The sequence below is a fragment of the Pogoniulus pusillus genome, chromosome 2 (assembly GCF_015220805.1).
Source record: "Pogoniulus pusillus isolate bPogPus1 chromosome 2, bPogPus1.pri, whole genome shotgun sequence".
NCBI lineage: Eukaryota > Metazoa > Chordata > Aves > Piciformes > Lybiidae > Pogoniulus > Pogoniulus pusillus.
This window is the reverse complement of record NC_087265.1, coordinates 31,630,414-31,649,407: the sequence shown is the minus strand read 5'-3', so window position 1 is coordinate 31,649,407 and position 18,994 is coordinate 31,630,414. Positions and strand designations below refer to the sequence as shown.

At 42.7% G+C, this 18,994-nt stretch overlaps 1 protein-coding gene across 1 annotated transcript; it reads left to right on the top strand.

Moving 5' to 3' along the window:
• The first annotated feature begins 6,056 nt into the window (after positions 1-6,056).
• COPS8 (COP9 signalosome subunit 8) lies at positions 6,057-18,109 on the top strand. Its single transcript, XM_064159497.1, has 8 exons — positions 6,057-6,237; positions 9,318-9,388; positions 11,069-11,117; positions 12,601-12,733; positions 13,656-13,763; positions 14,207-14,269; positions 15,418-15,459; positions 16,700-18,109. Exons 1-8 carry the CDS (start codon positions 6,160-6,162, stop codon positions 16,777-16,779), a joined length of 624 nt encoding a protein of 207 aa, XP_064015567.1. The 5' UTR covers positions 6,057-6,159; the 3' UTR covers positions 16,780-18,109.
• The last annotated feature ends 885 nt before the right edge of the window (positions 18,110-18,994 follow it).

Genomic DNA, 18,994 nt, shown 5'->3' with positions numbered 1-18,994 from the left:
TGGCAGAACTGGAATCCATTTCCATCATCAATTTAAAACGTATGCAACATGCAAAGGAGTTTACGAGGAGAGGCTGAGGGAGCTGGGATTGTTTAGTCTGGAGAAGAGGAGGCTCAGGGGTGACCTTATTGCTGTCTACAACTACCTGAGGGGTGGTTGTAGCCAGGAGGAAGTTGCTCTCTTCTCTCAGGTGGCCAGCACCAGAACGAGAGGACACAGCCTCAGGCTGCGCCAGGGGAGATTTAGGCTGGAGGTGAGGAGAAAGTTCTTCACTGAGAGAGTCATTGGACACTGGAATGGGCTGCCCGGGGAGGTGGTGGAGTCGCCGTCCCTGGGGCTGTTCAAGGCAAGATTGGACATGGCACTTGGTGCCATGGTCTAGCCTTGAGCTCTGTGGTAAAGGGTTGGACTTGATGATCTGTGAGGTCTCTTCCAACCCTGATGATACTGTGATACTGTGATACTGTGAGTTGCTGAGGTTTTTGTGCCATCACCACCAGGAACTGAATCTTATTAAATTTACTTTGCACTTCCTGCAACACCTGGCAGCTGCATCTTAAAAGTACTTTTCTAGCCCATGGGTCAAAGAAAAATCAGAATCTTCTCAACTGAAGGAGTTTTCCCATTAATGCAACCTGGATGGCTTTGCCAGCAGGACAGATTTTCCAACATGCTCAGCTGTTTTCTGAGCCTGGCCTCTTCTTTGGATTCCTGAATTGAAGGGAAGCTCCTGAAAAAAATGAATGACCCCATGATTTCTCAGAATGCCAGCTCAGCAGGTCTTGGTCACTGGAGGTGCTGGATGATGCCACTGTACAGGAGCCAAGCTCATCCTGTGCCAGCTCTGCACAGTGTCCAGGAACAATGTCCAAACCTCCTAGATTTATAATAATCCTGGAAATGTGACAGACCTGTTGTGTTTTATTTTGGTGATGCAAAAAGTCTAAAAGATTAAAAGAAACAAACCAAAACACATTCCCTGAACAGCTTTGGAAAAGGAAAAAGGGAAGCCTATCTCTGTGAGAGGTACCCAAAGAGTTTCCCTTTTTTGCAAAGGGCTGCTTTAGTTGCAAATTGATTCTTTTCTCTTTTAATTTGTCAGAGTTAAAGTATACTCAGATTTCTTGGCCCACGACCACAACACAAGGGGAAATTTGTCTTAATGAAATTAGCTCTTAACACTGAAACCAAGCTGCTGGTGACATCTCTCCAGACATGGTCGTGACACCTTGCTTTGTACTGGCTGAGAATTCAGGCCATGCTCCTTTATCAATCACCCCTGGCCTCTCCTGAAACAAATATTTGGTCTCTTTGGGCATTCCCAGCAGATAGCATCACCTGGCCTGAGATATTAGATGAAGACCTCTGAAACCAGCCTCTGCCTCAGGGCTGAGGAAAACTGTGCTGGTGCTGGTGTGGAAATTGCTCATGTTCAAGACAGGTAGGTAAAAGAGGCTTTAAGACCTCTCACTTGAAGGGATGAACTCCCAGCCATGATAATAAGGTTTCATTTTGCTTATGGGGCAAGGAAGAGATCCGAAGACCCTGGTGAGCTGATCTGGCAGCATCCCCAGCTCTTGCAGCCATAGAGTTTGCATCTCATGCATGTGGAGGAAACAAAATACCATGGTAAGCCAAAGCAAAGCACTGAAATTGGTGGCTCAGAGCAAGCTCCCTCAGAGCAGAGGGATTTTTCAGCTTGATAGGTGACCTCATGGGGAAGCACATCCCCCTCAGCAGCTGAAACATGCATTGCAGCTTGGTGCAGCAGGAATACAGTCAGCACAGCACCCCGGGGGTCCCCATGGGTGCTATAGAAAGGTGAGTGGTGAGGGATGGAGAGAAGGAAAAAAAGAAAACCACAAAAACAAAAGGGGGGTGGGGAAGAGAGAGAGAGAGAGAGAGAGAGAGAGAGAGAGAGAGGAAACAGCTTTTCCTGCTCCCCCCACACCAAGGCATTGCTTTCAGAGAGGTCCTAGTAGCTTTGGGAGGCTCATCTAACCAAACTGGAAAGCAATGCTTCCTTTGTTGTCCCCAAAGCCTAATGAAATCCTGCAAAATGAAATATGGAAAGAACCCCAAACAAACAAACCCCTAACTGCCCCCAAATGGAAAGTTTCTTGCGTGGAAGGGACAGTGGGATGATGTTTGAAGGCAGTCACAGCCCAAACTCCCATTTCTGTCGTAGTACTTTGTTGGCTGGCTGTTTTGTTTTTGGGGGGTTTTGGGGTTGGTTTTGGTTTTGTTTTGAGGTTGTTTGTTTGGGTTTTTTTGGGGGTTTTTTTGGGTTTTGTTTTTTTTTTTTACACTAGTGCCCTCTTGTGAAATCCTCCCATCTGCTCGACCTTTAGGGTTTTTTTTTCCCAAAAAATGAAATGATTGCCCTGCAGAAACAAGCAAGCACAGGGGTGCAGTTCTGCCCAAGCCCAGCACGGCCAGAGGCCAGTTTGCACCTTCCCATCCAGCACCAGGAAGGATGACTGCATTGGCGTGAAGGATTGCAACCCCAGGACATCCCTCCGCAAGAGGAAGCCTTCCCAAACCAACCTGCTCCACGGTGCCAATCCAGGATGCTCTGACCCTAACTCTGTGTACTGGTCAGACCACACCTTGAGTACTGTGTCCAGTTCTGGGCCACTCAATTCAAGAAGGATGTTGAGGTGCTGGAACATGTCCAGAGAAGGGCAACAAAGCTGGTGAGGGGCCTGGAGCACAAATCTTATGAGGAGAGGTTGAGGGAGCTGGGCCTGTTTAGCCTGGAGAAGAGTAGGCTCAGGGGTGATCTTATTACTGTCTACAACTACCTGAAGGGGCATTGTAGCCAGGTGGGGGGTGGCCTCTTCTCCCAGGTAACCAGCAATAGAACAAGGGGACACAGTCTCAAGTTGTGCCAGGGTATGTATAGGCTGGATGTTAGGAAGAAGTTCTTCACAGAGAGAGTGATTTGCCATTGGAATGGGCTGCCCAGGGAGGTGGTGGAGGCACTGTCCCTGGGGGTCTTCAAGAAAAGCCTGGATGAGGCACTTAGTGCCATGGTCTAGTTGATTGGATAGGGCTGGGTGCTAGGTTGGCCTGGATGATCTTGGAGGTCTCTTCCAACCTGGTTGATTCTATGGTTCTATGATTCTATGATTCTCTGCCAGCACTAAGGGAAAGTCTCCTGCCAGCACCAACACAAGCTGCTGCCTGCCTTGCTCTCTGCCTCACCTCCCAAAAAGTGCAAGACAATTGGGAACGGGAGCAAAAGCTGTGGACGACATTCCTCTCAGGTGCCTGAACGTCAAAGTGATGCGAGCATGGAGTGGGGGCAACAAAGAGCAATCAGGATCAATGAAGCTGGTGAGGATGGAAGCAAAATGTGAGGTTGGTCGCTGCGAGCAGCAATGCCTGAGCTGGCAGAGCAGCAGTGCCATCGTCTGGAGCCTTCCTCCGGATGCTCTCCTCCAGGCAAATCCCACAGCAAACACAAACACATTTTTATCAAGATCTCTCCTGGAGCACGGAGGTTCCCTGGAAAAGTGGTCAAGCTTTCTGCCAGCCTTCCTTTCTCCTGAAGCATGGAGAGGCTGAGCTTCCCTACTATTTCCCTTTTTTCACCCTAAGGCGTGAGGAACACCTCTGGGGCTCCCAGCCACATCTGGGTCAGGTTTGCACAGGGCATGCTAACTTTGCATTGGGGTGGTGTGGCTCTTGAGCACAGCTGGGGAAAACTCTCTGGTAAAGGACTGGAGGGGTCCCTGGCCAGATGTGAAGAATGAATGGTCTAGGAGATACAAGGTGAGAAGGAATGCTGAGGTCAGGCTTTGTTCAAGAGATAGAGGGCTGCAGATGATAGTGAAAAGCAAATTCATGTTATTAGAAAGCAAGAGCTTTATGAAAACAAGTCCCTTGCATTAATTTTATCCTAAAAAAAAGTATTTCCATCTGTGGCCCTGGTAGTTGCAAAGATCTGGTGAATATCCTGCCATTTTCCACTGATTCATGTGCCTCATACCAGGGCTGCTGCAAATATGTTCAAACCCCACCCTTCAGGCAAAAATAAGTAAAAACACCTGTGAAATCATAAATACAGTTCCTGAGCCCAATTCTGAGGAAAGGCAGGCAGGTCGGGGATGTCTCAGCAGATGGGGCCTCACTGAGGACAGGAACCAGGGCCATGGGAATAGGTGGTCCTGCTTATAAAAGAGCATATATGCTGTTAGGTGCCAGTTTAGCATTTTATATGCTTTCTTTGGCATAGGTGCTATTTTATAGGAGTTCTGTGTATACATATAGAGACTATCGTATATCACAGAATGGTAGGGCTTGGAAGATCACTTAGTCCAAACGCCCCTGCTAAAGCAGGCTCTGCAATACAGAGAAGGTTGCCCAGGCAGGTTTTCAATCTCTTCAGAGAAGGCCTCTTTGGGCAGCCTATTCCAGTGCTCTGTCACCCTCACAGGAAAGAAGTGTTCCAGTTCATGCCCACTGCCACTTGTCTTGTCACTGAGCACCACTAAAAAGAGTCTAGCCTCACTGTCTTGACACCCACCTTTAGATATTGATAGCATTGACAAGATACCCTCTCAGTCTTCTCCAGACTAAACACTGGGTGATAGGTTGGACTGGATGATCTTGGAGGTCTCTTCCATCCTGGGTGATTCTACACTTCTATGAAACAGTCCCACATTCTTCCCCTGTACTCAGCACTGGTCAGGCCACACCTTGAGTACTGTGTCCAGTTCTGGGCTCCTCAATTCAAGAAAGATGTTGAGGTGCTGGAACATGTCCAGAGAAGGGCAACGAAGCTGGTGAGGGGCCTGGAGCATAAACCCTATGAGGAGAGGCTGAGGGAGCTGGGGTTGTTTAGCCTGGAGAAGAGTAGGCTCAGGGGTGATCTTATTACTGTCTACAACTACCTGAAGGGACATTGTAGCCAGGTGGGGGTGGCCTCTTCTCCCAGGTAACCAGCAATAGAACAAGGGGACACAGTCTCAAGTTGTGCCAGGGTAGATATAGGCTGGATATTAGGAAGAAGTTCTCCCAGAGAGAGTGATTTGCCATTGGAATGGGCTGCCCAGGGAGGTGGTGGAGGCACCATCCCTGGGGGTCTTCAAGAAAAGCCTGGATGAGGCACTTAGTGCCATGGTCTAGTTGATTGGATAGGGCTGGGTGCTAGGTTGGACTGGATGATCTTGGAGGTCTCTTCCAAGCTGGTTGATTCTATGATTCTATGATTCACATGTCTCAGCCTTTTCTTATACAAGAGATGTTTCAGTCTCTTCATCTTTGCAGCCCTCCACTGGTCTCCCTGTAGTAGTTCCTTGTCTCTTTTGAACTGGGGACCCCAGAGCTGGACACAGTACTCCAGATGTGATCTTGCTGGGACAGAGCAGAGTGGGAGCAGAGCATCATTTGATCCACTCTCACACTCTTCTAAATGCAGCCCAGACCGTTTTCCTCCTCGGACACACTGCTGGCTCACTGGTGAGCCTGTCCACCAGGACTCCGAGGTCCTTCTTTGCAGACCTGCTTTCCAGCAGGTCAATCCCTAAATACTGGTACAGGCGCTTATTCCTCGCCAGGTGCAATGCCCTGCCTATGCCCTCGTTGAACTTCATGAGGTTTCACTCTGCCAAACTCTCCAGCCTGTCCAGCTCTCGCTAAACGGTAGCACAGACTTCTGCTGTGTCGGTGTGCCAGCTAGACCTCCCGGCTTGGTATCATCGGCAAGCTGGCTGATTAGTAAAGTGTAGTAAAGGATGCCGGCTGTACACCTTTTGCATCCCATAATATGCAGTACACACAAATGAAAAATTCAACATAAATCTGCTCACTGTACACACACACACAGAGATAGCAGAAGGTAGGAGGGGGGAAAGGTGCAAGGCGCCTGCCCGCCGGCCGCTGCGTCCCTAACCCACATGCGCCGCAAACCCGCAGCTCCGCGGCGCTGCTCGCCCCGCCCCTCTCCCCTTGGCCACGCCCCCGGATGGGCGGGCCGCCCTGCGTCCCCGCCTCGCAGTCCTCCAGAGCATAAAGGCGAAGAGCTAGAGGGACCGGCGGCCGTTAGGCGGCGGGTGGAAGTGTGTGTTGTTCGCGACGGAAGTGAGGTCAAAGCGCGGCCGCCTCCGGGTAGGAGGTGGTTCTAGCTGGCAGCGGCGGCGCCGTGAGGGGAAGATGCCCGTGGCGGTGATGGCAGAGAACTCCTTCAGCTTCAAGAAGCTCCTGGAGCAGTGCGAGACCCAGGAGCTGGAGGTACTGCGGGACTGGGGGCAGCGCTGCGGGATGGGTTCGGAGGTGCCGAGGGCCTGGCTGAGGCCCCGGCAAGTCTTCGGGGCTCGATGCCGCCCCGCAGGGGTGGTGTTGGGGCGCACGAAGGTTTCTGGCAGTGAAGGTTAGAGGTAACGGTAACACTGGTCTCGGTAAGCACAGGCTTTAGCCTGAAAATGCTGTTTTGAGCGTGACCTGACCCTGCGAGGAAGTGGCTTTTTGCTTCTGTGTGTGTTGGTGAGTTTGGTGAGCGTTCAGTGTTGGAACTTGCCACTTGTGGAAAAGTCTGCCAAAAAGCAGTAGGGAAACTCGCCAGCCGTAGGCAGATGAGTACGTTTTGGTGTAATTATTATACTTTTTGGAGGGGGTGTGTGCGAGAGAGAGGTTGATATGTTCCTGTGTTTCACTTGGTTGAGGAAGATGTTGAAAAAGGGGAGTGGAGCTGAAAAGAGGGTTGGAGAACTATTCCTAGTTCTATGGTGCATGTGTCTAAGAAATTAACTCTGAAAGCGTCCTCTGAGCTGTTTTCAGTCCTTGGTGAATTTTCAAGTCTTGACTGTGTGCATTGTTAGTGCATCAAACAGTGATAAATCTGCATAGCACCATATTAATGCTGAAACTCTTCCAGGGTGGCATCCATAGCCTCTATCATTGTGCAGAATTTCCAGTGCTTTTTCAGATGTGAAGTTCAAGCATCCCACTGTATCAGTTGAAAAGGGAAAAGTTCAAATCTTCTGCACTTGTTAGTGGTTATAATTTTTAGCTCTTGCTATCTTAGGAATTGAAGGGAGAGTGCTGATCTCTTGTGTGATCATTTGCCACAGCAGAAATTTAGTACTGACAAACTATACAGCTTTGCAGTGCAAAACATAATCCTTAAATGTAAGGGATCCCTGCACATGGATGTGCATCATCAAGCTTCAGCTGCTGTTTCTAAGCACCATTCCTATGGTGAACTCATTTGCCTCTTTTGTGCTCAGCAGGGTGCTGCAACCTTTTGATATGCCCTGAGTTCTGTAGAATTATTGTATGATTTAGGTTGAAAGGGATCTTTAAGGACCATCTTGTTCAGCTGCCCTGTGGTGAGCAGGGACATCTTCAGATAGATCAGGTTGCTCAGAGCCCTGTCCAGCCTCATCTCAGATGTTTCCAAGGATGAAGTTTCTACCTCTTCACTGGGCAACCTGTGGATATGTTTCACAACCCTCCTTGTAACAAATGTCTTCCCTCTGTCTTGTCTGAATCTCTCCTCTTAGTTTTAAAACCATCATCCCTTGTCCTGTCACAACAGGTCCTACTAAAAATCCTGTCTCTGTCTTTCTTATAGACCCTCTTTAAGTACTGATAGGCCATGGTAAGGTGTTCAAAGAATCTTCTTTTCTCCAGGCTGAACAAATCCCAGTAGTCTCAGCCTTTCTTTACAGGGGAAGAGTTCCAGACCTCTGATCGTTTCTGTGACCTCCTCTGGACCTGTTCCAATAAGTCCTTGTCTGTCTTGCACTGGGGACTCCAGATATGGACACAGTACTGCAGATGGAATGTTATGGAGCTGGAGGGAGATTGTTTTTTCTGAAAATGAGCTGACTGCTGCCTCAAGCAGTGGACAGTTGACCAGAGGGAAGCAGAAGAGTGTCCTTGGACCATGTGGGGTAGTCGAGTGTGGCTACTCCTTCATGCTGGCCAGACTGAACCTGATTTGTGATGGCTTTGCTGCCTTTTTAGACTCTGTGGAGTGGCCCGAGGACTGTGTCAGACTGAGTGTCAGAGATGGAGCCTGGGAGGCTTTGGGTGTTGCTTCTGCAGCCATCAAAGGAAATTTAATGTGGCTTTCTCACTTCCTTGCTGCATAGCGTGTGGTGTTGGACCTTGACAGGTACCTGGGAATTGTTACAGAGGATTTTCACTTAGTCTGTGCTCTGTCATCATAGACTTCTGGAGTAAATAGCAGCAGATGCAGTTCTGACAAGCTGTTCTCAAAGGCAAATAGGTTATTTGCTATGTGTGACTGCATCCTTGTGAAGATTCTTGTGGGCACTCCATGTCTGTTGACAGCCTTTGTGTCAGATCAGAGTTGATATGTTAAGCTGGTTTTCTTGCAGGAAAGATGCAGCTACATAACTTTCTCCAGTAAGGCTGTAGGTTTTAAATCTGGTTGTTTTGGTGGCAGCTGGTTTCCATTTTTGTGAATTTTCTTTTTGGTATGGAGACTCACCACAGGTGAATTTAGAGTTTGGGCAGGTGATATGAATTGACTTGGCTTTGTTTTGCTGTGTGAAACCCAAGAAACAGTTGCATAAACTATTGTATTTTTTATGTGGATAAGCCCTGGAAACAGGATGAGCACAGCTGAGGACAGTATCTGCTCCGTGGCACAGTTAATTGCCTGCTTTTGACTTAGCTAAGCCTGTAAATCACATGTGTAATTAAATCATTTTGCTGCATAATTGGCTTTCTGCGAGTTCTTGCTGCACTATCCTCTGATAAATTGCTAAGACCTTACTAGAAATCTTTTCAGCTTTTAAAAGATGGCAGGCTGTCAAAATTTTATTTTTAATTTTATGTTAACATTATTTTAATGCTCTTTTTTCTGCTCGTGTGATTTGTGAAGCCTGCTGAAGTGTGGCAAGTGTCAAAGGTTAGATTGGATTTTTAAGAAGGGCAGTTCAAGTGAGCAAAGCAGCTTTGCTCTAGTGGAGTGCCCCAAATTGAACTGAAGGTCAGCTCAAGATAAATTGTGTGCTGAATCTCTTTGTGAGGAACTGAATCAAAGTGGCTGCTACTTTCATGATGATAGTCTGGAACATTAGAGTAGCAGAAGATGTAACTGTATTTTAGCCAGGCAGCAAAAGAAAGTTTTCTAAGTGAAACTTCTGGCATGTGAAAATTAGTGTTTCATTGATACAAATGCATTACAACTCTATAGCAACTCTGACAATTTGTGGTGTAGGAAAAAAATAATTAGCTGTCCTGATGTATATGGTTTGCATTAAAATTGGCTTCCTGCTGTATTCTGTAAGAAATTACTCCTAAAATATGTAACCAAATTATTTGTACCTTTTTTTAAGGCCCCTGGAGGAGTTGCAACACCCCTTGTTTATGGCCAGCTTCTAGCTTTATATCTGTTACATAATGACATGTAAGTAGCTTGTCTTAATCTTTAACTTCAGGTGCTGACTTTGTCACTGTTAGCTCGAACTCCGGTTGCTAGAATATTAGTAACTTGTGGTGTGGCTAATAAAATCCATGTAGGCAGTGCTGTGGTTAAAAAAAAAAATGGAATGAAGTCTTTCATCACTTGCTGTCAGGAAAATTTTCTCCATTGTTTGCTTTTGCCCACGCTTTTGAACTGTAGGGAAGCAGTCTGGGCTTAGGAAGAAAGTTCCTTAAATAGTGAACTTGGCTCCTTTGGAAATTGTTGTATGCTTTGATGTTTTGGTTTGTAGCTTCTAAAGGCTGCATTTGTTTTGAGTGAGATTGCACACTACTCCTTGTGTTTAAATTACAGCAGGATAACTCTAAACCATCCACATTAAAAAGGGGGAATGCTGCTGGCTTGAATGAGCTAAAGCTGCATAAAGCTGTAATCCTTTGAATTCAGTCTGGCAGATTATTGCCACATCCCTCTGTGAACTTGATTCACTGTGTTTGGGTTTTATTGCTGATTATAGCTCAGGCAAAACAAATAACACTGCCATGCTTGATTATCAAGCCAAAGTAAGCATTGGGGTGGGGGAGTTGAAGATTTGAACGTACTCTAGCATTGTAAGTGCATGTTCTTTCAGGGCAAATTCCCTGGATGCTGCTACTGCTAGGTTAAATGAGGGTAACCTTGGTTCAAATAAATTTGAAGATTTAGAATTGCAATTTAATGAAAAACATTTGAGGCTCTTTTTCTATTTTGTTTGAAGTCTTTCTGGGAAGTTGTAACTGTTTCAGAAGTCAGACTTCAGTGCTCTAAAGATCAATGACTAAATGTTTCAATACATTCAAATCTCCAGAATGTGTGTGGCAAAGCTGGGCTGGGAAGAGCAGTCTAAATCTTTGGTATGCCAAGTGAGTTGTGGGCACATGAAGAAAGGAGTTTTGTATTACTAATAACTCAAATTAAATAAACACCATTTAAAGATATTTTTATCCTTTTAAAGTCAATGTCCTATGTGCATTATAGAGCATGTAAATGTAGTCATACATGTATATAATGTATAAATATGCATAGATCAAGGGTTCACACTCAAATGCCTTTTTGCTAGAAGTATATAATTGATGTTCAGAGACCACTAATCTAAATAACTACTGACACTATGAAAAGGTACAGTCTATATGTGTGTTCATCAAAGATGCAGTTATGCTAAAACAAAACCAGCACAACTAACATCTGTGAGTTGCTGCCTGGGGTAAATAAAAGAAAACCTGCTTCTGAACTGGTGTTAAATGAGGCAGTTAATGAACCATTTGTTGTATTGTGGCAGTTGTGTTGTCTACTTCAGAGCAATATTTTCTACTTCAGTAGACATAGAAGAAATCATAGAATCATTTCAGTTGGAAAAGACCTCTGTGATTGAGTCCAACCATTGACCTTACACCACCATGGCCATTAAACCATGTCCCAAAGTGCCATGTACACACATTTCTTGAACACCTCCAGGGATGGTGACTCTACCTGCCTATTCCAGGGCTGGACCACCTTTTCCACTAAGAAGTTTTGCCTGATGTCCAATCTAAAGCACTGAGACTGTTAATTATAGCATCAAAACAAACCTTTTGGGATCTCCTTGTGGCAGATACTTGGTTACTGAGAAGTATTTTAATTTTTTAGGAATAATGCAAGATATCTTTGGAAGAGAATCCCTCCTGCTATCAAATCTGTAAGTACTAAAGAAAACACTGCTTGATACTAAACCAATTCCATATAAGCTTGCAAATGATTTTTCCCTCCAATGATTCTGCGTGAGTAGCTTTGGGTTGAATTCTGTGCTGCAAACTGCTTGCCCAGCAGATGGCATATTGGGCTTTTAAGAGCTCTACTTGCTCATCTGTTACCTCTTTTCATTCACAAATAATCTGGTGCAGTAGAGTTCAGTTAATCTGCAGACTTGAAAGCTTCGATGAAGTGTAGTTAGCTGTAGGAAAACAGTGTGTCTGACTCTGGAAAGGGGCTGCATTCCACATGAGGGTACATGATACCTTCTGCATTGGACAGTGACCAGATAAATTGAAAATGCATCTTGATTAGCTGTCTGAATGTGCTTGTCCTGCACAGCATTTGAATCAAAATTTGTATTTTGAGGATTAGTCTAAATATAATACCAGTAATGCTTCAGGACTTAAGCTTTTCAATTAAGATCATACATTTTACAAGGAAACAAATGTTCTGGAGTCTTTATGTTAAGAATCCTCATGGTCAAGATGAGACTTAGCTGATGGTGCTGAAGTAATTTTTTTTCTCTTTCAAGTAAAAAGTAACTATCAGTTAAGTTAATAGCTATCTGGACCAAATTTTGCTTGTTCTTTCTCCAAAACCTGCTGTGTTTGTTGCACAGTGTTATTCTATGAATAATCTGAGTTTTGGTGTAACATGCATTTCACATGAAGCATCGTTCTGGAGGCAAGAAACTCGTTGCATGGTTTATGAATACCCAAAGCATCATGTGTAAGTGATGAATCTTCTGGTAATTGAACCAAGTAATAAATTAATCTTAATTTCAGAAACAAATCTGTTTTTATTACAATTGAAAATATTACTCTCTGACCCAGTTTTGTGTTTGGTTGCTGTTCTTGCTGGGTGTTTTGGAGTCTAGTTTACCAAATGATAGTATGTAACACAACATGTTTAAGTAGCCCTTGAAATCAATATTAGGAGAGCATTTTTGAGTACGACACTGTTAAGTATGTGACCTGTTGTTAGGGTTGCAAGGCTTTAAAGTTGAAAATTGCCTTCAATGTGCAAACAACCTCTGTATTTATAAAGGCTCTGCTGAAGAGGCAGATATCACAAGGAGGAGAAAATGTGCCTGTGTTTAGCAACTGCAGTCAGTAGCCTGACTGTAGATCACATTCCACCGTTGTTTTATCTGATATGTTAGTGTGGATTGATATAACTCACCTGTGAGCAGACTTTGATGCGAGTGGTAAAGTTTTGGCAGTGGATGGATTAGGGAGATTGTGGCAGTGACAGCTGCTAAAAGATTTCCCAATGGTTTTCTGTGCATTTTTACAGGTACTGGAATGTGTTCTTGTAATAGCAAAGGGAGGGAAGTGGAAATGAGTTTGGTCACTCTAGAGAATAAACCAATCTGAATTAACTGAAGTTGTTGGGTTTTGTTTTGTTGGTTTTTTTTGTTACATCAGGCAAATGCTGAACTTGGTGCAGTTTGGTCAGTAGGACAAAGAATTTGGCAGAGAGACTTTCCAGGAATCTATACAACAATCAGCGCACATCAGTGGTCTGAAACTATTCAACCAATCATGGAAGCACTTAGAGGTACAAATTTGGATTCTGTAGGTAGTTACATGTTGTGTGAAAAGATTTTTTTTGTGCTCAAACACAGATAGGCATACAGGCAGATGACCACTCACAAAAAATCAGAAGTGCTTAGGGATATTATTGCTAGTTTTTTGTAGGTTTTACTTAATGGACTTTAGGTATCAGATGTAAGAAAAAAGCTCATTGCAAAAGCTTTTAGAAACAAGTTGTGTGTTAGGATTGTGTATGCAATTGTGTATTCTTTCATACTGGAATTTCATATGCCATGTCTTGCTCTGTAATAGCAAAATAGGCTACGAGTTACCAAGTCTTACCAGACTTTTAACCAGTAATCTAGAGAAATTGGCCTGGCTTTTCAAAGCCTTGTGACGATTAAGAAAAGGTGATTTCTTTAAATACGGCTTTTTAAAGACTGTAACAGTAACATGCAAAGCCTTGCTACTAGAGGGCAGTGCAGACTGCTGAAAAGCTTTCCAAGGTATTTCACAATAGCAGATTCTGTATGGCTTTAAAAACAACTGATGTTTAGATGCCTCGCTGTCAAAACAGATGTGGTGAAAACTGTGAGTAGTTTAATTGGGTTTTTATGTTGATTTTTTTTCTGAATTGGAACTATATGACACACAAACTTAGTGCAAGTAGAAAACACCACTGGAAGCTGTATTCCCTAAACTGTTTCACGTACTGATGGTAGTACCCAAGATTCTGCAAACGGCATTTGGAGGTTAAATGTGACCTGTTGGGAGTTTCAACTTGGGATAGAGCGAGACATTGTGTCTGGATTCTGACTGTGGCTCTTGCAGGAAGGGATGGTCTAAAGTGCTAGCTTTAAGAGTGGTAGTGATTTTTCTGAATGGCAGGATTGCACAAATGTTCTCAGCTTTTCTACCATCTGCTTACAGTGTTTGTATCTTCTTAGATGCAACTAGGAGACGAGCCTTTGGATTGGTTTCTCAGGCGTATACCTCAATAGTTGCAGATGATTTTGCAGCCTTTGTTGGGCTTCCTGTAGAAGAAGCTGTGAAAGGTACTTTGCATTTGACTGAAAAGCTTTTCTATGTGATTTGGATCAGAAAGCTGGAAGTGATAGCAAATAAAAACGTGTATACAAAATCTGAGACTTAAAGAGAAGTGATGAGGCAGTGAATAGAGAAAAATGTCTTGGCTGTGCAGAACCTTTTTTATTTTGCCACTAGTTACCATTGGTTATTCTCCTCTTCTATGTGTGGAAATGTTAAAGCCTTTCAACAGTGAGGGATGAGCAAAAATAGTGGATTAAGCTAGTTCCATGTACTATTACTTTTATCTTACTTCTTGTACTACACATCTAAAGAGTTTGTTTAGAAGGGAGATGTCCTGGAGTGACAGCTTACAGTCAGTAAACTGAGTACTTTTCTACTGATCTTAATGTGCATCTTCATTCTGCATTTCTAGCAATCTGTTCTTACAACTGTAAAATTACCTTTTCAGGTGTATTAGACCAGGGCTGGCAAGCAGACTTTTCAACTCGTATGGTAATGCCTAAAAAGCCAGGTAGGTGGAGCTGTTACTTCACTAGACATCGAGTTTAGCCTTTTCTGGTAATAAGGTGCTTGTGATTAAAATTTTGCTCAGTATTCTTGAAATATTTTTATATGGAGGCTTATGCTGCTTAGAAACATGGAATGTTTATAAAGTGTAGGAGGCACAAAGTAGTGGATTTGGTTTGAGGGTTGCAAGTAGTTTGGATTAAACTGCATCCTCAAATTAACTTTTTAAACAAAAGCAGACAGGATATGCAGTGGTTTCTCCTGCTCCTCCTCTGTTGGCTTTGATTCAGTGGAACATAAGTTGGATGACCTCGAATGACATGTCTTTAATCTAATAAAGATGAGTAAAAGTTACACTATTTTGAACCTGAGAATGTTTTCAAGAGTAGAGTTTTTTGGGCAGGGTTCTAGTGGATCTTTATGTTCTGAGGAGGTCCAGGGATTGGCATAATTTCGTTTGTCTGTTTAATTTATTCTACTGGATCTTTTCTTTGCTATCACAGCATTGGAAACATGAATATCTGTTCCTGCAAAACTCAACCTGCAGAAATACTTGGTGGTTTATATCTCTGACTGTCTGAGTCAAAACTTCATGTCAAACTGTGAAGGCAGGACTGTTCTTAAACTGTGAGGTGCAGTTCTGGAATAAAGAGCCAAATTATAGCATTCTGAAAGAGCAGCATCCATCAGGCTAAGAAAATATGATGTTTATGTGAGCAGAATTTTGAGATGCTTGGAGCCCAGAGCAGTATCATAAATGTTTCAGGAAAGGTGTTGAAATGTATCTCTTGAGCCACATGACCCAGCAGAGCACTGAGCTTTTGTATGTGATCAGGTTTGTTTATGAACTAGTTGCAAAACATGCAGTGCTTACAAGTTCTGGGAACCAGGTATGTGTGGTTCTTTTCCAAAAGGTAGTGTAAGAACTACTATTGAAGCAAAGCAAAAAGGCAAGAGGTTGTAATGTATTTTAAAGCTGCATGTCTAAACAGCTTTGGGTATTCTGCCTTTTAGCTATGAATTAAAACATTGAGGAAAAGAGTAGGCTTAACTTTAGGTAATAATCTTTTAATCTAGTTTTGACTTGGTGTATAGAATGGCTTAAAAGCGGCTGACTTGGCTAACTGTACTTTTCTGTGTGTTTCTCTTCAGGCGTGCTGGAAGCTTCCTTTAACAGATGTATTCCTTCTTCAGGTATTTGCTGTTTATATGTAATCTACTTCCATATAGATAAGCAGGTGTGATTTAATATTAACACAATATCACCAGCACCACAAAATGAGAGTTGGGTCCAAGACAAATGAATGTTGTTGTTTCCCTCTCAAAAACTCAGGTGCTGTGTGAACATCCTCTGTTGTCTTTCCCTTACATTTTAAGAGGTGCCTGGGATTCCCACTTCCATAGCTGAAGTAGGGAGCAGATTCCAGAGCAGGAGTAGACTGGTCTTGAACAATTTTGACTAAACCTTCTGACTCAGAGGCAATTCGCAAGGCAACTGAGTGGGTTCACTGCTTCTGTGTGATGTGGGACTTGTGAAGTCTTCTGTGTAGCAGAAAGCAATATTCCAAGTTTTCAACAGAGCTCAACAGCAGGTTGATGTATAATATATTGTCCTGCTGATTCTCAAAACACTGTTATCTGTATTTGTCACAGGCTAGTGATAGCAGATCTGAATTGGTGCCTGCTTGTGTCTAACAGTCCCAAAGTAGCATAATTCTAAGTAAAATTCAAGACTTGGAGTCTTGTTTTTTGAAAAGGTTTATTTTGTTGTCAGCCTTCTCTATTGCATACTTGCAGCCCTAAGCAGTATTAGTACTTCAGCTATAACCTGAATGCAAGTCTGTTAACTCTTCTGGAAGAGTAAATGCACATTTTCCTGATATTTTTACTTTTAAAATTCCTGATTTATCTTCCTGCCTTTAGTCACTCATCTTCCAACCTATTAAACTGTAATTTCAAGTTAACTGTTATTTGTACAAGGATCTGCATGTACACTGCATTCTTCTATAACCTGTGCAGTACTTGACTGAATTATTTGACTAACAAAACAAAGTAGGATGATTCGATACCTTTAGTATGGCAGCTTGTAAGGAGAGGATCAACTGAGGAACTCCTGGAACTTTTTGGTCAAGTGGAAATATTGTCAGTCTTTGCTACTTGTATCCAGTGTGTGGAGAGAAACCCTGGAGGCTGCTGACAACTGGAAGTTGTTACATCTCTGTATTATTAACTCTTGGATACCTAATGTTGCAGATAAGAGAGAAGTAATGTGAGCTGAAACTGCATAGATAGGAGATACAGCTAAGATATGCCTCATAAGACAGTTTAACAGCCTGATGCATTAATTTTTTTTCTTTGCTGTTGTGTTGGATGGTACTAGGGATGGATTTGTGTTGTTAACTTCATTAATGATGCATTTGCTTTATCTTTGTAGAACCTGCTCCAGTTCCACCAATTCCAAATGAACAGCAGTTAGCCAGATTGACTGACTATGTGGCTTTCCTTGAAAATTGATTACCCTGCTCTTGTCTTCAGAACAACTTGGGAATCCTGTGTACTGACAATTTTAGAAATCTTAGAGTTATTTTATTTTGTATCTATTGAAAATTGCCCTACTCAAAATGTGTGAAGTGTAAAGTGTATGTTAGCCCAATTCATGTTTTGCCAAAGCCAAGCTTGCAACTGAAACAGTCTTTTAAACCCCTGTAATATTTATTCAGTAGGTACACAGCAGTATTACATGGTAAGGGTTTTTTCATTGACTTTTAGCAGGGAAAGGCAGAACTTTTCAAGTATGTTAGAGATGGAGAAGAAAAATGAGTACCAAAGCAGGTTAACTGTGAGGAATTTACATTAGTAAGTGATGTGCTCTGCTGGTGAGGGCTGCAGTGCGTATCATGGATCAACTGCATGTAGAATGAAAGTATTAAGAGTGCTCTACTTGTATCTGCAAGGGAAATATTTTGGTGAAACAGTAACTTCAGACAATTTACAGTAACTCCTGCAAGTATATTTCTAGCATACTTGTTCTTTGGGGTGTTTTGTGTTGTGTTTTTATTTGGTCTTTCAGGATAGTTAATTCTTGTTCACATTGAGCCTGTTTTTTACAGCAGAATAATTAGAAACATGTAAGAGACGTTAATCTTCAAGGAAGAACTTGTAGTTTTGGAAGGGTTTATAAGTTTTGTGGTACACCAGGTACTTCACTGACTAACCATGCATCTTCTTGAGGTTTGTTATATCTTGGTTTGTTTGGTTGGTTGTTTTTTTTTTTCTCCAATATACCTGGCCGAGGTCTACAAGAAACAAAAAAACTCCTACCTGTCTTTAAGCTTTCTGGATTATCTATTTAAAAATTAGTTATCCCTGGGTGTAGAGACCAACTGGGAGGGGGATACCATACTGCAATGTCAGTTTGAGGAATACTTTTTTTATATCAGAGCACTGCTGTGTTAATCTTTTTTTGAGTTGAGAGTGAATTTTAGAAGCAGAAAAATAACTTGTATTCCTAGGCTTCTTATTTGTATTGTGCTGGTAAAAGGGCTGTGGAAAAATAGTGGTGCTTTAAAGGGCAGTGCATGTCTCCCCCCTTTTCAACATCACATTCAGTGGTTTCATTGTGTGCCGTATGTTATGATTGTTTTTTTTCCAGTGTGCACTACCTACTGTACATTCTCTTGTTGGGATGTGTTAGCAGGGAGGAATTACAAACTGTACACTGCTGCTTCGAGAGCTCCCTTTGTATGTAAACACTTAAATCAAAATGATTATTTATTTGAAACCCACCTAAGACTTGGATTTCTAAATTTATCTTCAGTGATATTAAAGAACCTGTTTACACTGACCTTGTGTCTTTGATTTTCTTTCCTTTTTTATTGGAATCTAGTTTTTCTGCTCTGGCTTTTTTAGTGTATTCTTACTGCTCTAGCTTGGATAGAAGTGGTTAAAGATCAGTGCAGTATGTTGTGTCTAAATGGGTATTTTGCACTGCTTTGAGTGCAGCAATTGTACAGTTTTGCACTAAACCTCACTGGTACCCTTCAGATGTCTTTTAAAACAGTCAAAGGTGTAAAGCACTTCACAGAATTTCTTAGATTGGAAAAGACCTTCAAGATTATTGAGTCCAAGAAGAGCTTAGTGAAAATGTCTCTTTCTTTTTATGTATTGCGCAACTCTGAGGTTGTCTGTAGCGCACACAAGAGCAACTGTGCCTTCAGCAGTGAAAATTAGGAATGATTGAAAGATCACTAACCACTTGCACTTCATAGGAGAGGAGCAGTGTGGACAGTGGTGTTCTCAGTTTGTCTCAAACTGTATCAGTTCTGTGTGACACATAGCAAGTTTAACTCTATCTGGTTCTAACAAACTCAGAATTTTGACTTTGTGAATAATTTCATGATCTTGGCTTTGTTGCCTTGCTTGCCTAAAAAGCTTATCAGTGTTGAATATAACAGATATTTCAGTAATTTATGGTAGCCTCTTCCACTGAAAACTGACTACCTGCTACTTACTGGTCTCCTTTAGTTTGGAAAAAGCCATTGTGCATGCATTTATTCCACAGTAGTTGAGTCTTTGTAGAAAAAGTTAGTAGATTTGAAGCTGCCTAAATCGCACTTAACCACCACCTCAAATACTCCTATTTTTAGTATTTATCTTTTACAAACACTGCTCAATTCCCTTGTCTCAGCTTGGTGTTTTTAAGTTTTAAATGGGCAGGTGAGGAGCAGTT